The sequence below is a fragment of the Kogia breviceps genome, chromosome 7 (genome assembly GCF_026419965.1).
Source record: "Kogia breviceps isolate mKogBre1 chromosome 7, mKogBre1 haplotype 1, whole genome shotgun sequence".
NCBI lineage: Eukaryota > Metazoa > Chordata > Mammalia > Artiodactyla > Physeteridae > Kogia > Kogia breviceps.
Genome location: NC_081316.1, coordinates 22,516,811 through 22,537,409, shown reverse-complemented (window position 1 = coordinate 22,537,409; position 20,599 = coordinate 22,516,811). Strand labels below are relative to the sequence as shown.

The 20,599-nt window shown below is 59.6% G+C and overlaps 3 protein-coding genes and 1 long non-coding RNA gene across 16 annotated transcripts in view; 2 read left to right on the top strand and 2 right to left on the bottom strand.

Moving 5' to 3' along the window:
- PTDSS2 (phosphatidylserine synthase 2) overlaps positions 1-8,460 on the top strand; it is a 29,957-nt gene extending 21,497 nt beyond the window's left edge. For 10 of the 11 annotated variants that reach the window (XM_067037993.1, XM_059068171.2, XM_059068170.2 and 7 more), the window contains 8 exons: positions 3,590-3,724; positions 3,977-4,027; positions 4,775-4,888; positions 5,020-5,138; positions 5,501-5,615; positions 5,687-5,832; positions 5,921-6,106; positions 6,227-8,460. In XM_067037993.1, coding sequence (XP_066894094.1) covers positions 4,781-4,888; positions 5,020-5,138; positions 5,501-5,615; positions 5,687-5,832; positions 5,921-6,106; positions 6,227-6,386 — 834 coding nt within the window. In that variant the 5' untranslated portion in view covers positions 3,590-3,724; positions 3,977-4,027; positions 4,775-4,780 and the 3' untranslated portion in view covers positions 6,387-8,460. Of the gene's footprint in view, positions 1-3,062; positions 3,099-3,589; positions 3,725-3,976; positions 4,028-4,774; positions 4,889-5,019; positions 5,139-5,500; positions 5,616-5,686; positions 5,833-5,920; positions 6,107-6,226 lie in introns of those variants that run through there. The other variant, XM_067037996.1, reaches the window with a different exon arrangement.
- On the bottom strand, positions 8,423-20,354 carry RNH1 (ribonuclease/angiogenin inhibitor 1). Of its 3 annotated transcripts, none has more exons than XM_059068173.2 (10): positions 20,212-20,354; positions 14,082-14,187; positions 11,056-11,226; positions 10,641-10,811; positions 10,024-10,194; positions 9,775-9,945; positions 9,511-9,681; positions 9,070-9,240; positions 8,725-8,895; positions 8,423-8,629 (listed from the first exon to the last, which is right to left on the bottom strand). In XM_059068173.2, the coding sequence occupies exons 2-10, from the start codon at positions 14,165-14,167 to the stop codon at positions 8,542-8,544; spliced, it is 1,371 nt and encodes a 456-aa protein (XP_058924156.1). In that variant the 5' UTR covers positions 14,168-14,187; positions 20,212-20,354; the 3' UTR covers positions 8,423-8,541. The 3 variants fall into 3 exon arrangements, with proteins under 3 accessions (XP_058924156.1, XP_066894098.1, XP_058924157.1); XM_067037997.1 differs by lacking the exon at positions 20,212-20,354 and adding an exon at positions 16,583-16,814; XM_059068174.2 differs by lacking the exon at positions 20,212-20,354 and adding an exon at positions 16,272-16,330.
- On the bottom strand, positions 14,196-15,383 carry LOC136794484 (uncharacterized). Its single transcript, XM_067037998.1, is given in 2 exon segments — positions 14,196-14,445; positions 14,448-15,383. Coding segments are annotated over 2 exon segments (1,065 nt in total). The 5' UTR covers positions 15,298-15,383; the 3' UTR covers positions 14,196-14,230.
- LOC131759277 (uncharacterized) lies at positions 16,327-17,381 on the top strand. Its single transcript, XR_010841329.1, has 3 exons — positions 16,327-16,388; positions 17,127-17,187; positions 17,297-17,381. It is a non-coding gene; the product is annotated as an uncharacterized lncRNA (long non-coding RNA).
- Positions 20,355-20,599: the final 245 nt, after the last annotated feature.

The window sequence follows — 20,599 nt, the reverse complement described above, 5'->3', positions numbered from 1 at the left end:
GTTACCTTCCCCACCATCATCCCCAGAACGTTCCGTCTTCCCAAATGGACGCTCTGTCCCCATGAACACTCACCCTCTCCCCTCCCCCAGCCCTGGGCCCCATGGTCTACTTTTCTGTCTCTGTGGATGTGACTCCTCCAGGGACCTCCTGGGAGTGGAATCAGACAGGATTAGTCCATCTGTGACTGGATTATTTCACTGAGTGTAATGTCCTCAGGGTTCACCCTGTGGAGCCAGGCTGAGTAATGTTGCATTGTGTGTTTAAACCACACTTTGTGTATCCACTGCAATGGATGGACACTTGGGTTGCCTCCACCTGCTGGTGACTGTGAACGTGGGCGTGTGAGTACCTGTTCCAGTCCCTGCTTTCCATTCCTTTGAGGACACGCCTACACGTGGGATTGCTGAGTAAATCTGTTTAACCTTTAAAGGAGCTGCCGGACTATTTTCCACAGCGGCTGGACTCATTTTACAGTCCCTCCAACAGCACGCAGGCCTCCAATTCTCCATATTCTCACCAACACTTGTTATTTTCCCTTTTTGGGGGGGAGCGGGGTGGTGAAGTGGTAAAATATCTCGTGGTTTTCCTTTTTATTAAAAAAAATAAATTTATTTATTTATTTTTGGCTGCGTTGGGTCTTCGTTGCTGTGCGCGGGCTTTCTCTAGTTGCTGCGAGCGGGGGCTACTCTTCGTTGCGGTGCGCGGGCTTCTCATTGCGGCGGCTTTTCTTGCTGCAGAGCACGGGCTGTAGGTGTGCAGGCTCAGTATTTGCGGCACGTGGGCTCTAGAGTGCAGGCTCAGTAGTTGTGGCACACGGGCTTAGTTGCTCCGCGGCACGTGGGATCTTCCTGGACCAGGGCTCGAACCCGTGTCCCCTGCATTGGCAGGCGGGTTCTTAACCACTGCGCCACCAGGGAGGTCCTCTCATGTGGTTTTGATTTGCATTTCCCTGATTGCTAGTGATGCTGAACATCTTCTCATGTGCTTGTTGGATGTTTGTATGTCTTTTTGGGAGACCAGCTTTTGTTCTGATTGATTTTTTTAAATGGTTCATGTTTTGTTTTATTTATTTAAAATAAATTTTTTGTTTTAAGACAGATTTACAGAATTGTGAAGTTAGTGCAGAGAGTTTCTTCACCCGGTTTCTCCTGTTATGAACATCTTACACTAGTATGACGCATTTGTTACAATTAATCATTATTAACTAAAACCCACACTTTCTCTCAGGTTTTCCCCTCCTCTGCAGCACAGGACCCTCCCCTTACGTGGGTCTTTCATTTCTCTCGGCAACATTTTGTGGTTTTCGGAGTATATGTTTTGCACTTCCTTTGTTCAGTGTATTCCTAAGTATCTCCCTCTTTCTGATGCCGTCCTGAGTGGGATGGTCTTGATTTTGTGTTGGTCTGCTGGTCCCTGGCATCTGGAAACGCAGCCTGCTTGCTCTGTCGGTCTGGGTCCTCTGTGTCTGCTCACTGGTTCCCACAGCTCTGCTGCTGTTCGGGGGGTTCCTGAGGGGGTCTCTGTGCAGGAATAGGGGGAATTCACTTCTTCCTTTCCAACCTGAGTGTCTGTCTGTCCGTCTCTGGCCTCACACTGTCCCCCACTTCTTAGCGGGGAGTCCTCAGCCCTCACCAGATGCCCCTTGTCAGTGGAGGAAGTTCCACTCTTCCTAATTTGTTGAGTTTTTTTCATGAGAGGGTATTAGATTTTGTTGGTTGGATGCTTTTTCTGCATCAAATGAGATGATCATGTGGTTTTTTTCCCATTATTAACATGATGTTTTGTGTTGATTCATTTTCTCATTTTGAACCAGCTTAGCATTCTTGGGATAAAGCCCACTTAGTCGTGGTGTATGACCTTTTGTATATACTGCGGATTCACTTTGCTAATGTTCTGTTGAGGATTGTTGCATCCATATTCATAAGAGACACTCTCTGTAGTTTGCCTGGAATGTCTTTTTCTGATTTTGGTATCAGGGTTGCTGGGGGTTTGTCTGGTGTTTCTGTCGTGATTTGACACATGATTCTGACCGTTGGTGCTGACCCCGACACCCTGGCAGAGGTGTGTCTGTCGTGTTTGTCGGGTCCCCTCCACGCCTCGCCCTCGGGAGGGAGGCCCCCCTGTGCAGCGGGCGGAGAGCAACTCCATAATCCGATGGGAAACCTTCTGTGTGGGAGGTTTGTCTCTTCTCCCTGACTCACTAATGTGTTCGGTCATTTCTTAAATCAGTGCAGACTCGTGGGTAGGTATCTACGTTATACTTTGGGTTACAATTCAATACTTGATTCGTTGCTCAAATTGTTCCAGCCTTGGCTTCTGGGAGCTTTCCCATACCCCACGTACGTGGGTTCTTGGTGTTTTGTTTTGGGTTTCTGAGCACCTCCCTCCTTTCTGGTGCTAGAAGACATTCCAGGCCCATCTTGGGGGTTCCCTGCCCCAGCCCTGGAATCTGCCATTTCTCCAGGGAGCCTGGTTCCTTTATTGGAGAACAAATGCTCGTAGGAGCCAAGATCTGGGCTCTCTCTCGGTCAGCAGCGCGGAGCCCTGTGGGTCCTGACCAGTGAGTCTGCAGATTTATAAATGGCCGGTTCTGGGAGGCCCTCCTGCCCAGGCTGCTGTCCTCTCCCAGAGCCATGTCACGAGGGAGGGGTCAGTTGGCCTCCCTGGCCTTTGCTGGAGTGGAGGTTCATGGTCTGGCCCTCTGGGCTTGGGTGACAAGGTCTCAGCTGGGACCGGAGCTGACTTTCTTGCGTCACGTCAGCCCTCAGATGCCCTGAGACGGAGACTTGTTACAGTGCTGTTTTTCACTTCTCTGAGGGTCGAGTGTCCAGGGATCTGAGCCCCTACTGACCTGGCACCGGAGCAGAGCCCGTGGGGCCATCCTGACTAAGGAGCACAGCAGTGTCAGGTGCTGCCCTGCTGTCTGCCCTTCAGATCCCGTGTTACCAGGGCACACATGGGGGGAGTTTCAGTTGTTCGTGGTGTCACCTCAGTCGTGTGACAAGATGCAGGTCTGAGTGTCATCTGTCCACACACACCACGGACCGCGTCTCGTCACCCCAGCCTGGAGCCCCTTCCCTGCTGTGCCCTTTCGCTGGTACTCGGGGCAGGAGCGAGGGGACAGGGTCCTGATGACGGGTGTCCCAGGGTGCCTCCCATGGACTAGAGGCCCCAGCTGGCGGCCAGCAGGGGCCTGGAGGGAGGAATGGGGGGTCCTCTTCTGCCAGGGTGTGCCCCAAAAGCCCACTTTGTGCCTAGGCATCTGGGAGAGGCTGTCTGCGCGCCACGTGCAGGAGCGTGTCCCACAGCGCTTTTCCTCGGTGTGGGGTCTGGACCCCGAACCGGACGCAGGGAGGGGAGGTGGGGAGACTGGTGATCTGAGCGCCCTCCCACGGGAGTGCCCCTGTGGCGCCACGCGGCGCGGTCCTGGGGTCCCATGAGGCGTGAGGACGTCCTCGGGCTTGGGACATCCTCGCTCTGCCTGGCCCGAGGTGGGGGCGATGCTGAGACGGTGCTTCCCCTCGCGGTTGGTGGGTGCTGTCTGCGCACCCCAAACCCCGCCCCACTGACGTGCCGCCGCCCTTGCAGACCGTCCAGGACGGCCGCCAGTTTCTGAAGTACGTCGACCCCAGGTTGGGGGTCCCGCTGCCAGAGAGGGACTACGGGGGAAACTGCCTCATCTATGATGCAGACAACAAGACCGACCCCTTCCACAACGTCTGGGTAGGTGCCCCGAGGGGGCCGGCCGGCCTCATGACGTGGGGCCCCTCCCGGCGGGGCCGCACCACCTCCCACGCGTGAAGCTCGGCGCTGCCCCAGACGTGGATGTTTCTGTGACCCGAGTCACTGGACTGGATGGGGTGAGGGTACCAGGGGCTGTGCCACCCACATGTGGTGATGCCTCTGGCTGTGGCGGGGCCCCTTCCCAGCTCACGATGGTGGACCGAGCGCGAGGCCTGCCTCTGTTCCCCACAGGACAAGCTGGATGGCTTCGTGCCCGCACACTTCATCGGCTGGTACCTGAAGGTAGGCATCTCCTCGTTGGGCGGGGCACCTGGTTTCGGAGCCGCCCTGAACCCTGGGCCGTTTTCCAGCTGTGCGGTGGGTTGCAGCCGCGGTGCAGGACAGGCGGGCTGCCGAGCTGGGGGGCCTGACCCGACCTTGCGTGTCCTGGGCGTTGCGGTGGCCGCCGGAGAGCAAAGGGGAGAGACCCACGGGGGGCCCCCATCCCACCCAGCCCTGGGCACCCTCAGGCCTGGACACACAAGTCGTCGACATACCTGCAAGTTGCCTCAAAGTCTTTTATATATATATATATATATAAACTTATTTATTTTTGGCTGTGTTGGGTCTTCGTTGCTGCACGCGGGCTTTCTCTAGTTGTGGCGAGCAGGGGCTGCTCTTCATTGCAGCGCACGGGCTTCTTGTTGCGGTGGCTTCTCTTGTTGCGGAGCACGGGCTCTAGGTGCACAGGCTTCCGTAGTTGTGGCTCGCAGGCTTTAGAGCACAGGCTCAGTAGTTGTGGCGCACGGGCTTAGTTGCTCCGCGGCATGTGGGATCTTCCCGGACCAGGGCTCGAACCCGTGTCCCCTGCGTTGGCAGGCAGGTTCTTAACCACTGCGCCACCAGGGAAGCCCTCAAAGTTTTAACTTGGGGCGGCCAGAGCCACAGCTGCCCTGCCGCCGCCCCACCTGAGGGCAGTGGGGCATGGGTAGGGGGCGGGCTGTCCTTGGGGGATCCCGCGCAGGCGGCTGATGCCCTGGCGGCCCGCAGACCCTGATGATCCGTGACTGGTGGATGTGCACGATCGTGAGCGTGATGTTTGAGTTCCTGGAATACAGCCTGGAGCATCAGCTGCCCAACTTCAGCGAGTGCTGGTGGGACCACGTAAGTGCGCCCTCTGCGTCCCGGCCAGCCACGACTTGGGGCAGCGGGCGGCACGGGCTCCCCTCAGCCAGGGCCCTTTGACCTGGGGACCTGTGGCACCCACCTCCCTCCCGCCTGGCTCCTGCCCCCAGTGGATCATGGACGTGCTCGTCTGCAACGGGCTGGGCATCTACTGCGGCATGAAGACCCTCGAGTGGCTGTCCCTAAAGACGTACAAGTGGCAGGGCCTCTGGAACATTCCGACCTACAAGTATGTCTGGAGAGCCACCCTGCTCCGCGCAGGCCTTGACCCCAGTGTGGGGCCTGCAGGGCCCCCCACCCCGAGGTCCTTTTGTGAGGTGCTGCATGCGAGGATCTTGCCTCTGTAAACTCCACCCAGCATGTGACCCTGGGTGCTGCCCTCGTGGCGGCCGGGACATCAGCCCCTCCCCGTCCAGCCAGCTCTTTCCTCCGTGCTGGCCCTTCTCGGGAGCGTCCCTTCCCAGCCGTCTCCCTCTGTGAAGAAGTAGAGAAACAGCCCAGGAAAAGATCTGGGGGGCCGGGGGTGGGTGGCGGGCCGGGGGCAAGTGTGCCTGGCGGGCGTTGCCCTGGGCTGAGCGGCTGCGGTTCCAGGGGCAAGATGAAGAGGATCGTGTTCCAGTTCACGCCCTACAGCTGGGTCCGCTTCGAGTGGAAGCCGGCCTCCAGCCTGCGCCGCTGGCTGGCCGTGTGCGGCATCATCCTGGTGGTAAGGCCTGTGGCCTCCTGCTCGCCCCGCCCCTCCCTGCCCCGGGCGCCCTCCACCCTCCTCTGCCCCAGTTTCTTTTGGCAGAGCTGAACACCTTCTACCTGAAGTTCGTGCTGTGGATGCCCCCCGAGCACTACCTGGTCCTCCTGCGGCTGGTCTTCTTCGTCAACGTGGGCGGCGTGGCCATGCGGGAGATCTACGACTTCATGGACGACCCGTGAGGGCCTGGGTGGGGCCGGGGCGGGGGCGGGGGCGGGGCGCTGCGCTCTCGACGACGTCACCCCTGCGCCCGCCTCCCTCTGCAGGAAGCTCCACAAGAAGCTGGGCCAGCAGGCCTGGCTGGTGGCGGCCATCACCGTCACAGAGCTGCTCATCGTGGTGAAGTACGATCCGCACACTCTTACGCTGTCCCTGCCCTTCTACATTGCCCAGTGTTGGACGCTCGGTTCCGTGCTCGCCCTCACCTGGACCGTCTGGCGCTTCTTCCTGCGGTGAGCGCTGTGGCCCCGGTGGTCCTGCCTGCCCACCCCAGGCTCTGAGCTCCCCTGCGGGGAAGTGTCCAGGGACCTCCGTGGGCCGGCCGGTGGTGACCCAGCCCCCGCTGTCCCCAGGGACATCACCCTGAGGTACAAGGAGACGCGGCGGCAGAAGCAGCAGGGCAGGGACGACCAGGGCAGGGCAGACGGCAGCGTGGACGGGCGCCCACCAGGGCCCGACGACCCCTCAGGGCCCGAGGAGGCCGAGAGGGAGGGGGTGCCAGCACCACACTGACGCTGCAGCTGGGCCTGCAGAGCCCAGGCCTGGTGCCCTCCCCACTCTGGGATCCCCGCCAGGAGCCTTCCAGCAGGCCTCAGCCCTCAAGGTTCTATCTCCCTCTTCTCCCGCGTGCACAGTGGGGTGGGGCGCGTGTGTGTGTGGTGTGTGCACGTGTGCTCCTGAGGCTCGCCCCGGGCCGGCTGGTTCCCTTCCTGCACAGTCAGCCCGCTGCCTTGGCGCCCCCAAGCCTTGGTGCCCAGACGGCCCGGCCCAGGCAGCAGTGTCTCGGTGCCCGCCCCTCTCCGCTCCCTGGGCCCCGCCGGTCCCCCATGACCTTCTGGCGGCACATGTGAAGGACAGTCGTCCAGGGACACCCTGGCGTGGCTGGGAAAGGGCAGATCTGCTTACTCGGGAGCCTCCATCTGACCCTCCAACCTGGAGGGTGCGTGGACAGGGCTGCCCGCACATCGAGTCAGAGATGCCAAGGCCTGGTGCCCGCCGTCAGGAGGGCAGGTTGTGAGGGAGTGTCTCTGTGGCCCAGGCTTGAGGTCACCCCCATGAGCAAACAGAACAAATAAAAGCCACGGTGACAGCCTGCGGCTCCACAGCTCCTCGCTGTCCCTCACCCCCGCCCTACTCTGTGCCACCCAGAGGGCAGCTGGGAACTACCCAGGCTGCACACCTGTCCTGGCAGATGACCAGCAGGCACAAGGGTCACCGGCCTCCCTGGCGCCTCCTGCTGCATCCGGCCCGAGGGAGCTAGTGCTGGGCGGGGTGTGGGTGATGGCGCACTGTCTTCAGGCTTCACACGCACTGGTGGCCAAGGGAAGCGCCGATTTCTGGGCAAGGGTGACATTCCCGACCTTCCCAAGGGCAGGGCCTCTCAGAGCGTCAGGGCCTGAAATGAGGTGGACTCGTTTCCTTAGTTTATTTTCCCGTAACAACTATTTCTGGGGAGAATTTCAAACCTAAGGTGGTTGTGAGGACGGACGGCGGCGCGCCTGTGCCCCCCACCCCCTGCGCTGCTCTTGTGTTGTGCCGTTGAGCTGAGTTTCTCAGCCTCTGGCTTCTGTGGGCTTCCTCATGTCAGGGGCGTGACCCGGGGCCTCACTGTGCCCCACCCCACCTGCTGCCATCCCAGTGTCACCTTTGATCTGGGTTTAGGGCCGACGCCTGTCCCACCACTGCAGACACCAAGCGTCCTGTCCACCCACCTCCACCCGGGGTTCTCGGCGTCACGAGGTTCACAGTCGCTCTGGTCCCAGACTACCTCCCTCCCTCTGGCCTGTACTCTCCCTGCAGGGCTGGAGGCCCGTGTTGCTCACCGGTCCCAGGCATGGCCCCCGGGAGCAGTTTCTGGCCCAAGGTGGGTGCAGGTTCCCCTGGAGTGTCTCCCGCCCAGACCTGGGTGAGTCCACCCAATTCTCCACAGATCTGCTCCCTTCTGGGGGAAGGTGTTACAAAGCCAGGGTCCTGGGTACCTTGAAAGACTTTGTAGTGATGGTAGGAAGTTACTACCCAGGCACCCGACCCCCTGGAAGCTGCCCCGTGTCTATACCTTGATCGTGCTGTTCAGGGCAGGTCAACTCTACACTGTCCCCCACGGCCAGATGAGGCCAGCTAGACGGGGTGGACCCTGCCCTTATGTCCACAGGGCTCCAGCCTCCACCAGGAGAGGAGTCGGGAGCCAGCCATCGGCAGGCTCGACCAGGCCCTAGAAGCAGCTCCCAGCCGGGGTTTCTGACCCACATACAGGAGGTCCAAGCGCGCTGCTGGCCAAGGTGAGCCAGGCCCCGAGGGCAGGGGCCATGTTCCGGTGCCCCTTAGTGCAGGCGGGACGCCGTCCTCGCAGACCTGAGGCAGTGAAGGCCTGTAGGATGGGGTGGCCTCCGAGGCTGCAAGGAGCAGGATCCCGCTGGGCACACCCGCCCCCAGGCCCGGACCCCTGACTTGACTTGCCTGAGGCTGCTGCGTCTGTGGTGCTCATGAAAACATCACCCCCTTGACACCAGAGCCTTGTGGGGACCACGAAGACGGACAAAGACCCCTCCTGCCAGAAAAGTGTTTTAATAAAGTGCCTAAAATGCTCTCCCAGAAATAAGCTGATTTAAGCTCTTCCCCAGTTAAAGCCAGGACTCCTTGGGGGAGGAGGGCCGTCCGGGGAGAGGTGTCAGGAGATGATCCGCAGGCCAGGCTTGCTCCCCTCCAGGGCCTGCAGGCGCGCCTCCACCGCCTCTGTCCAGTAGATGTCGTACAGACTGCAGGGAGGGAGGGGGTGAGGTAGCGGCCATGCCCCACGCCCCCACCCCACCCCGTGTGCCTCTCCTGTCCCCCACACCCCAGGGCCACTCACACCAGCTGCTCCAGGGCACAGCCAGACTGCTCCAGGCTGCCCAGCAGCTGCAAGACTCCGGGGTCACCCAGGCCGTTGTTGCTCAGGTCCAGCTCGCGCAGGCTGCGATTTGTCAGCAGGAGTGAGGCCAGGCCTCCACAGGCACCATCCGTCACATCACAGTCCCCCAGCCTGGGCGGAAGGCAGGGCCGAGGTCAGGCGGAGGGTGCGCCCCCAGGTGGCTGTGCGACCAGGGCCCAGGCCACCGCCAGATCATGGAGTGCGGGAGGCGGGGGTGGGAGTCTGAGTCTTAGCTGTCCCCGCCCTCAGCCCGGGCGGACGGGGCGCCCCCTCCAGTAGGCTCACCAGAGCACCCTCAGCGTGGCACCGGGCTGGCCCAGAGCCTGGCACAGTGTCTGGACGCCCGAGTCGCCCAGTTGGTTGCTGCTCAGCTGCAGCTCCCGGAGACGCTTGTTCTGGGTCAGCATCGAGCCGAAGTGGTGGCAGCAGGCGGCCGTAAGGCTGCAGGACTTCACCCTGCAGGCGGCAGACGGGGACTGGGGCCACCGCAGCCCACACCTCTGGGGTGGCCCGGGAGGCCCCTGGGGATCTGAGCGCCAGCCTCCCTCCCCCCCAGTCTCCACCCACCCATCTTCGGTGGCTCCACCTCGGCACCCCCTCCCCCCCCCCCCCAGGGCACCTGCACCTCACCAGCCGCCCCCGCCCCCTGCGGCGCTGTCCCGCCCCCGGGCCACCCAGGGTCCTCTGCACGGGCCCGCCTATCCCCTGGTGCCGCGGCCCCCTCACCACAGGGACTCCAGCTGGCAGGCCGGCTGCAGCAGGCTCTCACACAGCAGCTGGGCGCTCTCATCACCCAGACTGTTGCCCACCAGACTCAGCTCCTTCAGAGTCTCCTTGGCCTGGAGAATGCGGCAGAGGTCTCTGCAGCCACTGGCGGTGATGTCACACTCCCAGAGCCTGCGGAGGTAGGTCCCCTGTCAGCACACAGAGGCTCCCAACGCGTCCTGCTGCCCTCTGGGCTTGTGTCTGCCTGGCCCGAGGCCGGCTCACCACAGGGTCTTGAGCTGGGAGCCGGGGCTCAGCAGCCCGGGGCACAGCTCCGCGATGCCTGCGTCGCCCAGCGCGTTGCTGCCCAGGTCCAGCTCGTTCAGCGAGGCCTGGGAGGCCACGATCCCACACAGGTCCTTACAGCTGGCCGGCGTGAGGCCGCAGTTCTCCAGCCTGGGGGCACAAGAGGGGCTGGTAGCTGGGGCGCACCCCCCAGCCACAGCCCCGCCCCCCAGCCCGACCGGAGCTTACTTGAGTGTCTCCAGCTGGCAGGCAGAGTCCGCCAGGCCCCGGCACAGTGCCCGGATGCCAGCCTCGCCCATGTCGTTGTTGCTCACCACGAGCTCCTTCAGGTCCTGTGTGGCCCTGAGCACCGCGGCCAGGGACTCGCAGGCCGCGGCCGTCAGGTTGCAGTACTCTAGCCTGGGGGCGGGCGAGCAGTCAGCCCCTCGGCTGCAGGAACACAGCATGGCCCAGGGGGCACCTGTCTGGGTCTCCTTTCCCACCCCGGCCGTGAGGCCTGCAGTGACTGGAGGGCTGCCAGGCGGTGACAGCACGGCTGTGGCCGAGGGGCCATCTCCCCGGGTGGCGGGTGCCCAGAGACCCAGGAGAAAGACACCCGGCCTGAGCTAGGGCTTTCCAGCTCAGCTTCCTCCCTCTGGCTGACCCCATCTGTGTGCTCACTCGGGGTCACAGGCCAGCTGCCAGCTGCTTTCAGAGGCCACAGCCCCAGCCTCAGGGAAGAGCCCCTACTCGAAGCTCCCTGCAGCCAATGAGCTGGGGAGGGGGCTTGCCCAGGGCAGACAGCCGAAACCCAGGGGACGGGTGGGCGTAGGCACCTCAGGGCCCCGGGTGGGGTACACACTCACTGCAGCTTCTCCAGGTGGCACTGTGGGTCCAGGAGCCCCTCACAGAGCAGCTGCAGGCCGGCGTCACCCAGTGGGTTGTCGCTGAGGTGCAGCTCCTGCAGGGTGGGCAGGGAGCGCAGCACGCCGGGCAGGACCCTGCAGCCGGCCTCCGTCAGGCAGCAGTTCTGGAGGCTGGACACACGTGGCCGTCAGCAGGCCCCACGAGCCAGCTGTGGCTCCCACGCAAGACGAGCCACCCCTCCGTCTGCCAGAGCCCAAGCAAGGCGGACACAGAACCGCCGCCACCACACACACCCGCACGGGGAGGCCAGGCAGCCGGCCTTGCAGGAGGGGCCGTGGGGTGGGGGCCGCGAGAGGGCTTAGGTGTGCCTCAGGGCCCAGGGCCCAGAGCCCAGGAGTGACCGGCACGGCTCACCTGAGCTTCTGGATCTTGCAGGTGGGGCTCTGCAGGCCCTGGAGCACCAGGTGCACGCCGCCGTCGCCCAGCTCATTGTTGCGGAGGCTGAGCTCCGTCAGGGAGGGGTTGGCCTGGAGCGCGGAACCGATGTCCTTGCACCGCACCTCCGTGAGGCCACAGTCATCCAGCCTGCAGACGGACACTCAGTCACTTCACACAGCAGGTTGTGACCCATTCTTGGGCCAAGAACTCAACAGGGTGGGTCACAACCAACGCATCTTAAAATGAAAGAGAAAAAGCGCGTGGATCGTGTCGTGAAAACTGTTAAGATACTAGCACCTGGGCTTCCCTGGTGGCACAGTGATTGAGAGTCCGCCTGCCGATGCAGGGGACACGGGTTCATGCCCCGGTCCGGGAAGATCCCACATGCCGCGGAGCGGCTGGGCCCGTGAGCCATGGCCGCTGAGCCTGCGCGTCCGGAGCCTGTGCTCCGCAACGGGAGAGGCCACAACAGTGAGAGGCCCACGTACCGGGAAAAAAAAAAAAAAAAAAGATACTGACACCTATATGGATGCGTATCTCCACATCCTCCCCAAGACACGGTCAGCGGGCACAAGTGCCCGTCCACCCCCAGGAAAGAAACCAAACCTGGAGGCGGCAGCTCGAGGGCAGAGCCCGGCTGAAGAGGCTCAGAGAGGCCAGCGGGGAACGTGCCAGAACCTGACCCAGGATCACGTCCACCGATTAAGTGAACCATTGAGTCAATACAGGTGGAAGGAAAGCCAGCTCTTCCTCAGAGAATGACAAGTGATAAATGTGGAAGGAATGAAAAAATTTAAAACCCCAGTGAGGCAGAGTCCCAGGAACACTTCAGGCAAAAAACCACCAACAGCTGCGAAGATCAACAGGCCAAAGTTCCGAGCAGAAACCGGACATGAGCAGTCTGAAGGGGGTGTCACCCTGAGAAGCGGCAGGCACCCTGCATCAGGTGGTCACGGCGACCATTAGAGTGACCACGTGGCCCCGCCGTGACCACACATCCCACGATACGATATGCTAGGCAGGACACAATGTCATTTCTGCGTTGTCTGGCCAAAACGTGTGACTCAACCCTGAGAAGAGATCAGAGGCACTTTCACCTGAGCCCGAGTGAGCAGACCCCAGAGGCAGGCGGCAAAGGACCGGGAGGGATGGAGGGACCATCACAGATAGGAGGGGCCGTGGAGACGCGGCGATGATGCTGTGGGGGGTCCTGCATGAGCCTGGAACCGGAGAGGACACGCACGCACGGAAAAGCCGGTGACATGAGTCAAGGCGGCCATGTCAGCTCTTAGCTTTGACCAGTGCCCCAGGCGACGGGGCACGGGGGACCCTGCACTGTCTTTGTGACTCTTCCATAAACCTTCCATAAAACTATTCCATAAAACTATTTCAAATAAGTTCAAAAGAAGAAAGATAAGCAGGGACTTGAGGACACCGGGAGGGGGGAAGGGTAAGCTGGGACAAAGTGAGAGAGTGGCATGTACTTATATACACTACCAAATGTAAAATAGATAGCTAGTGGGAAGCAGCCGCATAGCACAGGGAGATCAGCTCGGTGCTCTGTGACCACCTAGAGGGGTGGGATAGGGAGGGGGGGTGGGAGGGAGGGAGATGCAAGAGGGAGGGGATATGGGAACATATGTATATGTATAGCTGATTCACTTTGTTATAAAGCAGAAACTAACGCACCATTGTAAAGCAATTACACTCCAATGAAGATGTTAAAAAAAAAAAAGTAAAATGACATATGTAAGAAGTTATTTATTATAGCATCGTTTGTGATAGCAAAAGGTTAGAAGCAATTAATTGCTATGGAGCCCTAATAAGAAAAAAAAGTGGCTCTAAATGCCTGGGTAAAAGAAAAAAAAAAGTGGCTCTAAATGCCTGGGTAAAATTTCCAATATAGATTAAGGGAAAAAGGAAGGCTATACAACAAAGTGAAGCCTACACTGCTATTGCTATTTGTCTAAAACAGAGGGGGAAAAGAATGGGATATCTGCTGAGCTCATCCTTGCCACCCCACCTCACACGCCATATTTCAGAGAACTCACCATTCCTCAATATACCCGCGGGCGCTGCACTTTCTTAAATGCTGGTCCCCCAGCTCCTCACCATCCCCCCACCTTCCTGCTCACTCTTCCCAAGATATTTCCCGCACATACACATACTTCTTTGTATCAGAAACACAAACGGCATACCGTGCGTGCTGTTCTGCACTTTTTTTATTTAATACATACTTGCACATAAAGGGCTGTCTCATTCTATTTTATGACTATGCTTCTCCATTGAACGGATAAATCATAATTTATTTTATCAGTCCCCTATTAATGGATATTTCCATTGTTTCCTATCTTTTGCTATTAAAAATAATGCTGTAATGAACATTCTTGTGCATATGTTATTTCACGTTACATCTACGGAATTACACCTGTGGACTAAATTCTTAGAAACAAGGGTAGTTGATGCGGAGGGCAACAGAGTGGATGGGCACAGGACTGAGAGACTTTTCACTGTATTCCCTTTTTGTGTCTTTTTGAATTTTGTACCATATGTCTTACCCATTCAAAAATAAAATATTTTTAAATCCAAAAAAAAAAAGAAAGATAAGCAGGCAGGCACTCATCTCTTGCTCGTGAGCCCTGAGGAACCTGCAGGTCTGAGGGCCTCAAGAGCACAAGTCAGCCTGGACTTGGATTCCCAGCCCGCAGCCCGGCAGGGGCAGAGGACAGGCAGTGCCCACACGAGCCAGCTGCAGCGACTGCGTGCCCAGGGGAAGGGGACGAGCGGAGGAGACCCTGGGCCAGGTGGCTCTGCCCACCAGGCCTGGGCCAGAATGGGTTTGCGTTCAAATGGTTGGAAAAAAATACAAAAAGAGTCACACTTTATGCCACGTGAAAATCATACACAATTTACATCACGCTTCTGTAAGTGAAGTGACCTGGGAGCACACGTCACCCCCTGCAGGGTGGTGAGCCTGGGGACACGGGCACGGCTGGTCCTACCTGACCACCTCGGACTGCTGGATGAGAGGCAGGAGCTCCGTCCACCGGGCGTCACTCAGCTGCTCGCACTGGATATCGAGCTTCATGGTGGGAGGTGAGGTGCTGCCTGGACACAGGCAGGGGAGAAGGAGAGGATTTCAGCCAAACTCTCAAGGTCTGACAGGCCAAAGATGCAGTGAACAGAAGACGCCCAAACAGGACCCCAGGGGACATTCCAGGAGAAGCCGCAGCCTGCTTCGTTTCCCTTCTTCAACACCTTTATCCACGTCAGCCTCCAGCAGAAATGGGAGAGGGCTCCCGGGCAAACACCGCCACGGACCACAGAGCTGGGGGATGTGGCCGTGGGGACAGAGGCTGCTCTCAGCCCCAGCCCCCTGGGCACCTCCCGCCCGAGGAAGGGGAGACCGGTGCTCACCGCCTGAAGCCCTGCCTCTGCCTTGCCAGCAAGGAAGTGGGGGGGGGGGGCTGTGGGCCCGGACGGTGTGCAGACCCCAGCCCGGGGAGCACAGGGGCCGCAATCTGTGACGTGCTGCGGTAACTGCCCCTGCCGACTCCGCCTACTTCCCCTCCGAGAACAGGAAGGCAGCAGCGCATAGGCCACCTGGCCGGCATCCACAAAGCCAGACCCTCCCAGGATTCCAGCACCGGAGGCCTCACTGCCCTGAAGCAGCCCTGTCAGGTGGTCAGCTGGCAGTTCCTGAGGGGTGCCAGCCACAAGTGCCCTGGCCAGGACAGAGCAGGTGGGGTGGGGTCCCCAGGTCCAGTGACCTGCACTCTGGATGGTGCATTCATGGGTGGCCACCCGGGGTGCCTGCCTCCATGAGCCCCTTCTGGGAGCTGGGACTCTGGACAGGGCACGTCCTCTGCCCAACTCTGGCTCAGCCCAGGGACCAGCCAACAAAGAAGACAGGTCACCAAGCAGGCTGAGAAAAGAGGGAGGCCTCCGGCCAGCAGGTCTGGGATGGGAGGTCACAGGCCCTGAAACCTCACCAGGGCCACACACAGAGCCTGAACAAATGAGGAACCAGAGCCCCGGGCGGGTGCTGACTGTGGCCCTGAAGGGGGGGCCAGCAGGAGAGGAACCCAGCAGCAGCCATGAGCTGGGGGGTGCCCGGGCAGGGAGCAGGCTTTCAGTCAAGAGCAACAGTTCAGTAAACACCCGCGCCTGGAAGCCATGCCTTTCCAGGTCTCTGGAGACAGGATGACTCAGACCCATGTGAGGTTCCTGGTTCCCCGAAACCCCCAGATTCCTGAGAACAATGCTTCACTCGTGTTTGTGTCCGTGCCTGGCACAGCCCCGGCCTTGCTGAAGAGGGCATGCCCCCTGCCAGCCCCCAGCTGGTTCGAGCCCACAGCGAGGAGGAGGGCCAGCCCAGGCAAAGGCTCTAGTTACATTCCTCCTGGGAGACCCCTGGTGCCAATGATCAGGTAAGATTCAGATTCACGTGTGCACGTCCCAGGAGAGGGGCCTGCTAAGAAACTGAGGCGAGGACATGAGTAACTGGCCACTTCACATACCATCCCAGGGAGGGACCATCCCAGGGAGAGGCCGCCCAGCCCACTGGCCAGAGCACGTGAGCAAAACCAGCCCTGCCACCCACCCCCAGCCCAGGGTGTGGCCCGCGGGACTTCTCCCGCAGGAGGGGGGGGCCGCTGAGGATCTCCAGCCCCAAAACTGCTGCCCCGGCTGCTCCCTCCCTGAATCCAGCGTGACATTAGGGGACTCGCCTCTCCAGAGTAGGAATGCTCCCTGGCAGCTGCGCCCCCCAAGCCCCCAGACTTGACACAGAGTATCCCTTTGGCTGGCCTGTGGGCATCTTAGCCTCCAGAGAACACGGATCCCTTTGAGAACGCATGAAAAAGTTAACATTCCGCAAAGATGCCGCGTGTACAGTCTTCCTCACAAGCCCCCAGTTAGGGCGCCTGATCTGGACAGGAACAAGCACATGTCCGGCCCACGGCCTCCCTGGCAATCAGGACCCCCACCAGCAGGGCTGCTCCCCAGGCCCTAAGTCGCGGGTCCAAGATATCAACAACGGTCCCTAATTAACGCTACCAAGGGCGGGGACAGGCCGCTGCGCAAGACCGTGCCGGAAGACAGGAGGTGCGTCTTCGCCTCAGCGTCCGGCCCGGGCCTTCCCTGGAGCGGCGCCCGCGGCCCGCCCCCCGCTACCGGCGCAGCCTAGTTACCTCTGCGAGGCGCGGGGGGCGGCGGGGAGCAGGGGCGCGCCGGGGTCCGCGCGGGGCCGCCGCCGCCCCCCACGCCCGCCCCAGCCTCCGCATGTGTCCGGGGTTCGGGGGTCGAAGGTCAGCGCGGGGTCGGGCCCGGGCCGCTCAGATGCCGCGCGGAGAGGGCTCCCCGCGCTCCCGGTCCCCGCGCTTTCTCGGGGCCGGGGACCGTCCGCCACGCGGTCAGCGGCTGGGGGACCCCCAAGACGCCGCGGGTTCGCCGCGCCCCCCTCCCCGGCCCGCTCCCGCTCTGCCCCAACCCCAGACCTCACCTCCGGGACCTCCACCGCAGTCCACAGAGCCGAGCTGCGTATTCCGCCCGGGCAGGGGGTGGGGTCACGTCCTGGGGCGGGGCCTTGGAGAGCGGGGGCCGGGCGAGCCCAGAGCCCCGCGCCAGCTCGGCCTCGCCCACTGAACCCCGGCGGGAGGACACTAGACCCCGGGAGGGGCCCGCCCTCCATCCCTCCATCTCTCCATTCCTCCATCCCTCCCCGACTTGGCCCCAAGTCTTTTTCTGAGACGTGTGCCGAGCCTGCACCCCCAGTTAAGCCTTCGTCGCTTTCCGCTTAACTCCAGGGTAAAAGTTGACGTCCCTGTTTGATTTTCCACCTTGTCGCCCAGAACGGGGGCAGGCCACCTTGCGGGGAGGGGCGCCAGGCGGAGATGCGGGCGCAGGCGCGGGGAGCCCCGACCACCCCCAAGGAGACAGAGGCCGTAGGGGTTTTCTCTGCACCCTCCCACCAGCAGGCAGGACATGGGAGTTTCCCAAAGCACAGAAATCGAATATCTGAGACACTTCTTTTTGCTGCCACACAGTAAAAGATGGAAACTATCGGTCCTGGCTGTGATGAAATGCGTCAGTGTGTAAGCAGATACGGTAGGTTTCCTGGGAGAGAGAACCAGGCATGGCTTTCTTAACAGAAGCCATTTTTTGGCCTAAGCCGTTTTGTGATCTAAGCTGGGCCACAATGCTTGCCCTTGAACAGGTCTCAGTAATTGATGATCTTGAGGGAACAAAAGAACGCAGAAACAAACGACTGTAATCAGACAAGAGAAGTAACAACAGCAAAAATAATGTACCAGCTGTAAAGACTCCTGGTTCTGTTTCAATGGTGACGATTAGCCTGAAGCCGCAACCACCAGACCTACTGGAATCTAAGGGGTGAAGATGACCTTTTCTGACCTTCTTGACTTCAATCAAATAAACCCTGGACTCTGCAGGGAGACACTGCTTTGGAGAAGATCCCCAGTGTTCCCCTTACTTGCAGCCAGTAATAAATCCTTCCTTCTCCGGATCTTTGGCTTGGCTGTGTCTTTTGACTCAACACTCGCCACAAGGTGAAACGTTTTTCGGGTAACAAGCATGGCATTTGGCTTATGTAAAACACTACACAGCCCTGCATTTCTGTGTATCGATCAAGAGGAATATTCATGCATGAGCTTAGGAGACTGTTCAAAATGTCTTTCTGCAGCATTTTGCAACTGTCCAAATCTGGAAACAATCTAAATGTCTACCAGTAGGAAGATGGTTAAAGGCTTCATAACACACCTGTTTTGCGCCCCTCTTGGCCTAGCCATAACCAGTGTCGTGGCTGGACTTGCCCTTGTGATTGCAAGGCAGCCTTCAACGAAGACCATTAGGAAACTTTGGGGAAAAAAAAAAAGGTTTATTACTCACATGTGTTGGAATGCACATGGCATACCTGGGGCCACAGAGCGAGGTAGGGACGGGGCAGGGGGTTGGGGGCAGGCGGCTAGGGTTCTGCTTTAACTGACGTCAAGGTTGGCAGCCTAGGGTTTCTCAGGCTCAATAAATTTAATTTAAATTTAAAACATAAAAAAAAAAAAAAAAAAAAACCACATCACAGCCGGAATTTACAGCAGAAGAGAAAAGCACATGTGGCCCAGATGGTCAGTTACTGAAACCAACCAAGATCTCTAAATTTAACAAAGGAGCCTCAGGGAGCTGACCAGTTGCCTGGGGGTTGGTTACTCAACTTGGGGAGAATATCCGGCGGGGCCAGTTCTTGCTTGAGTAGTTTGTAAGGGGTCAGGACGGCCACCATCGTGGGGCCAAGGGTCCTGGAGAGACCAGTGGCTTCGCAGGTTTGGGCCCCCAAGGCACAGACACCCACCCCCACCTGACGCCATGAGCTACCACAGAGCAAGTGCAAGTTGACAAGTTGTCAAGTGAAGACAGTGAGCAGCTCTCTCCCACCCTGATGCAGGAAAATGAGCGTGGTGCTGGGTTTCTGGCAGAAACTTCTGCAGGCTGGGGTGGGTGAGGATGGAGTAGGGAGAGGGGAGGGGCCAGAAAGAGGCCTCTGGGTGCACTGGCATGCCAACCAACTTTAACAGGATTTTTATCACAGGAGCAGTATGTGCTTTTTGTAGAAAAACCAGAAGAGATTTAAAAAAAATGAAAGGCCCAAGAATGCCCATCTTCCAGAGATAAACGACCTGACATATGTGTGTCTGCTCCTACTCCTCCTGTATACACAATACACAGTTTTAAAAATAAAAATGGAATATAAGCAATAGTAAGCAGAATAATGGCCCCCGAAGAAATCAGGTCCTAATCACCAAACCTGTCATAGTTACCATAGATGGCAAAGGGGTCTCTGCAGATATGACAAAGTTAAGAATCTTGAGATGGGGGGTACTGTCCTTGATTACTTGGATAGGCCCAATGTAATCCTGAGGGTCCTTAAAAGAGAGGCAAAAGGGTCAAAATCAGAGAGGAAGTGACAATGGAAGCAGAGGTTGGAGTGGCTGCGCTTTGAAGATAGAGACAGGCAGCCTCTAGAAGCTAGAAAAGGCCAAGAACTAGATTCTCCCCTGGAGCCTCTGGAAGGAACCATTCTGTGGATACGTTGATTTTTAACCCCCTATGGCCCATTTCTGACTTCTGACCTCCAGAATTGTAAAATATCTAGTCTGTAGCAACTCACTACAGTAGCAGTAAGAAACTAATGCATTAGGGAGCTGCTATATTTCTCACCTAAGAATAGATATGTATACAATGTATACACGAATATACACGTACGTGAACAGATATGTATGGAAGCTAACTTTTAGTGGGCACACTGTGTGTCACTGTTCGAGTGTATTCAAACTACTCAACCAATCTCCACAAGCTGACATTTAGACTGTCTCAGCCAGACCTTGTGACAACCCGACCTCGCGGCCTCCGAGGTGCTGTCCCACTTATGTCCTTCTCTTTCCCACAGGAGCTGCCCACCCAGCTCCCCCGGGACACTCGGGTGACCTAACAGGACAGAACTGCAGGGAGGACACATGGCCATCCCAAGGCCCAGCACCCTGTGGGCGCCACCCGGGCGTGTGCTCTCTGCCAGGGCTGTCTGTCCTTCCTGGGGATCGGTTCTTTTGGGGATAAGGTCGGGGGTTACCCAATTTGAGAAGGAAAGTCTGGCTGAGCCACCCCTTGCTGGTATAGATTGCTCGGCGCCAAAGGTCGGACCCCCAAGCCGCAGAGCACGCAGGCGCAGACCCAGCGCTCCGCGCCAGAGGTCCCAGCATGCCCCAGGAGGATGGCCGGCGGCGGCGCGCACGCGCAGTGGCGAAATCGGGCACCCTGACGTCATCGGGGCGCGCCGACGTTCCCTGGGCGGTGCCGCGGGCTCGGCCTGCGTGGAACCACCTCACCGGACCCGCCCCCGACAGGACCTGCCCCCACGCCCGCGGAGTCGGGGTGCACCCGGCCCAGCAGACCCCTCGCCCCCTGCTGGCGAGCGCGCGTCTCCCAGGGCTGCGTGGCCTCGGTGGCGCCCGGCGTGCGTCCACGCGCGGCCCGACCAAGACCGGCGCCGGTAAGGACTGACCCCGGACCGGCCTACCGTCTGTTTGGCCCACCCGATGAAGGACCTAGGGAGTGACTGACCTAGACACAACAATGAACTGTCCCTGCCCTGTTGACCGGGAGGGAGACGGCCTACTTCCGACCGGGGAGTCTGTGTCAGGACCAGCGGTGGGGCGAGGCCTCGCTGCGCCGCGGCAACAGGCGGTGGGAGGGGTCTCTAGGGGCGGGGCCTATGGGCGGGCGGACAGGGGCTGACCTGCTGGCGGGGCCTGCGGGTGGGGCGGGGCCTGTGGGTGGGGCGGGGCCGGCGGTGGTCCCTAAGGCGCCCTCACCGCCTCCAGCCCGGCTGGAATTGGTGGGCGGACCCGCGCGTGCCGTAGGTGGGCCTCGAAAGTCGGACCCGGTGAGGATGAGGCCTCGTGATATTAACGTGGCGTGCAGCGAGCCGGTCGGTTTTCCGACTTGGAGC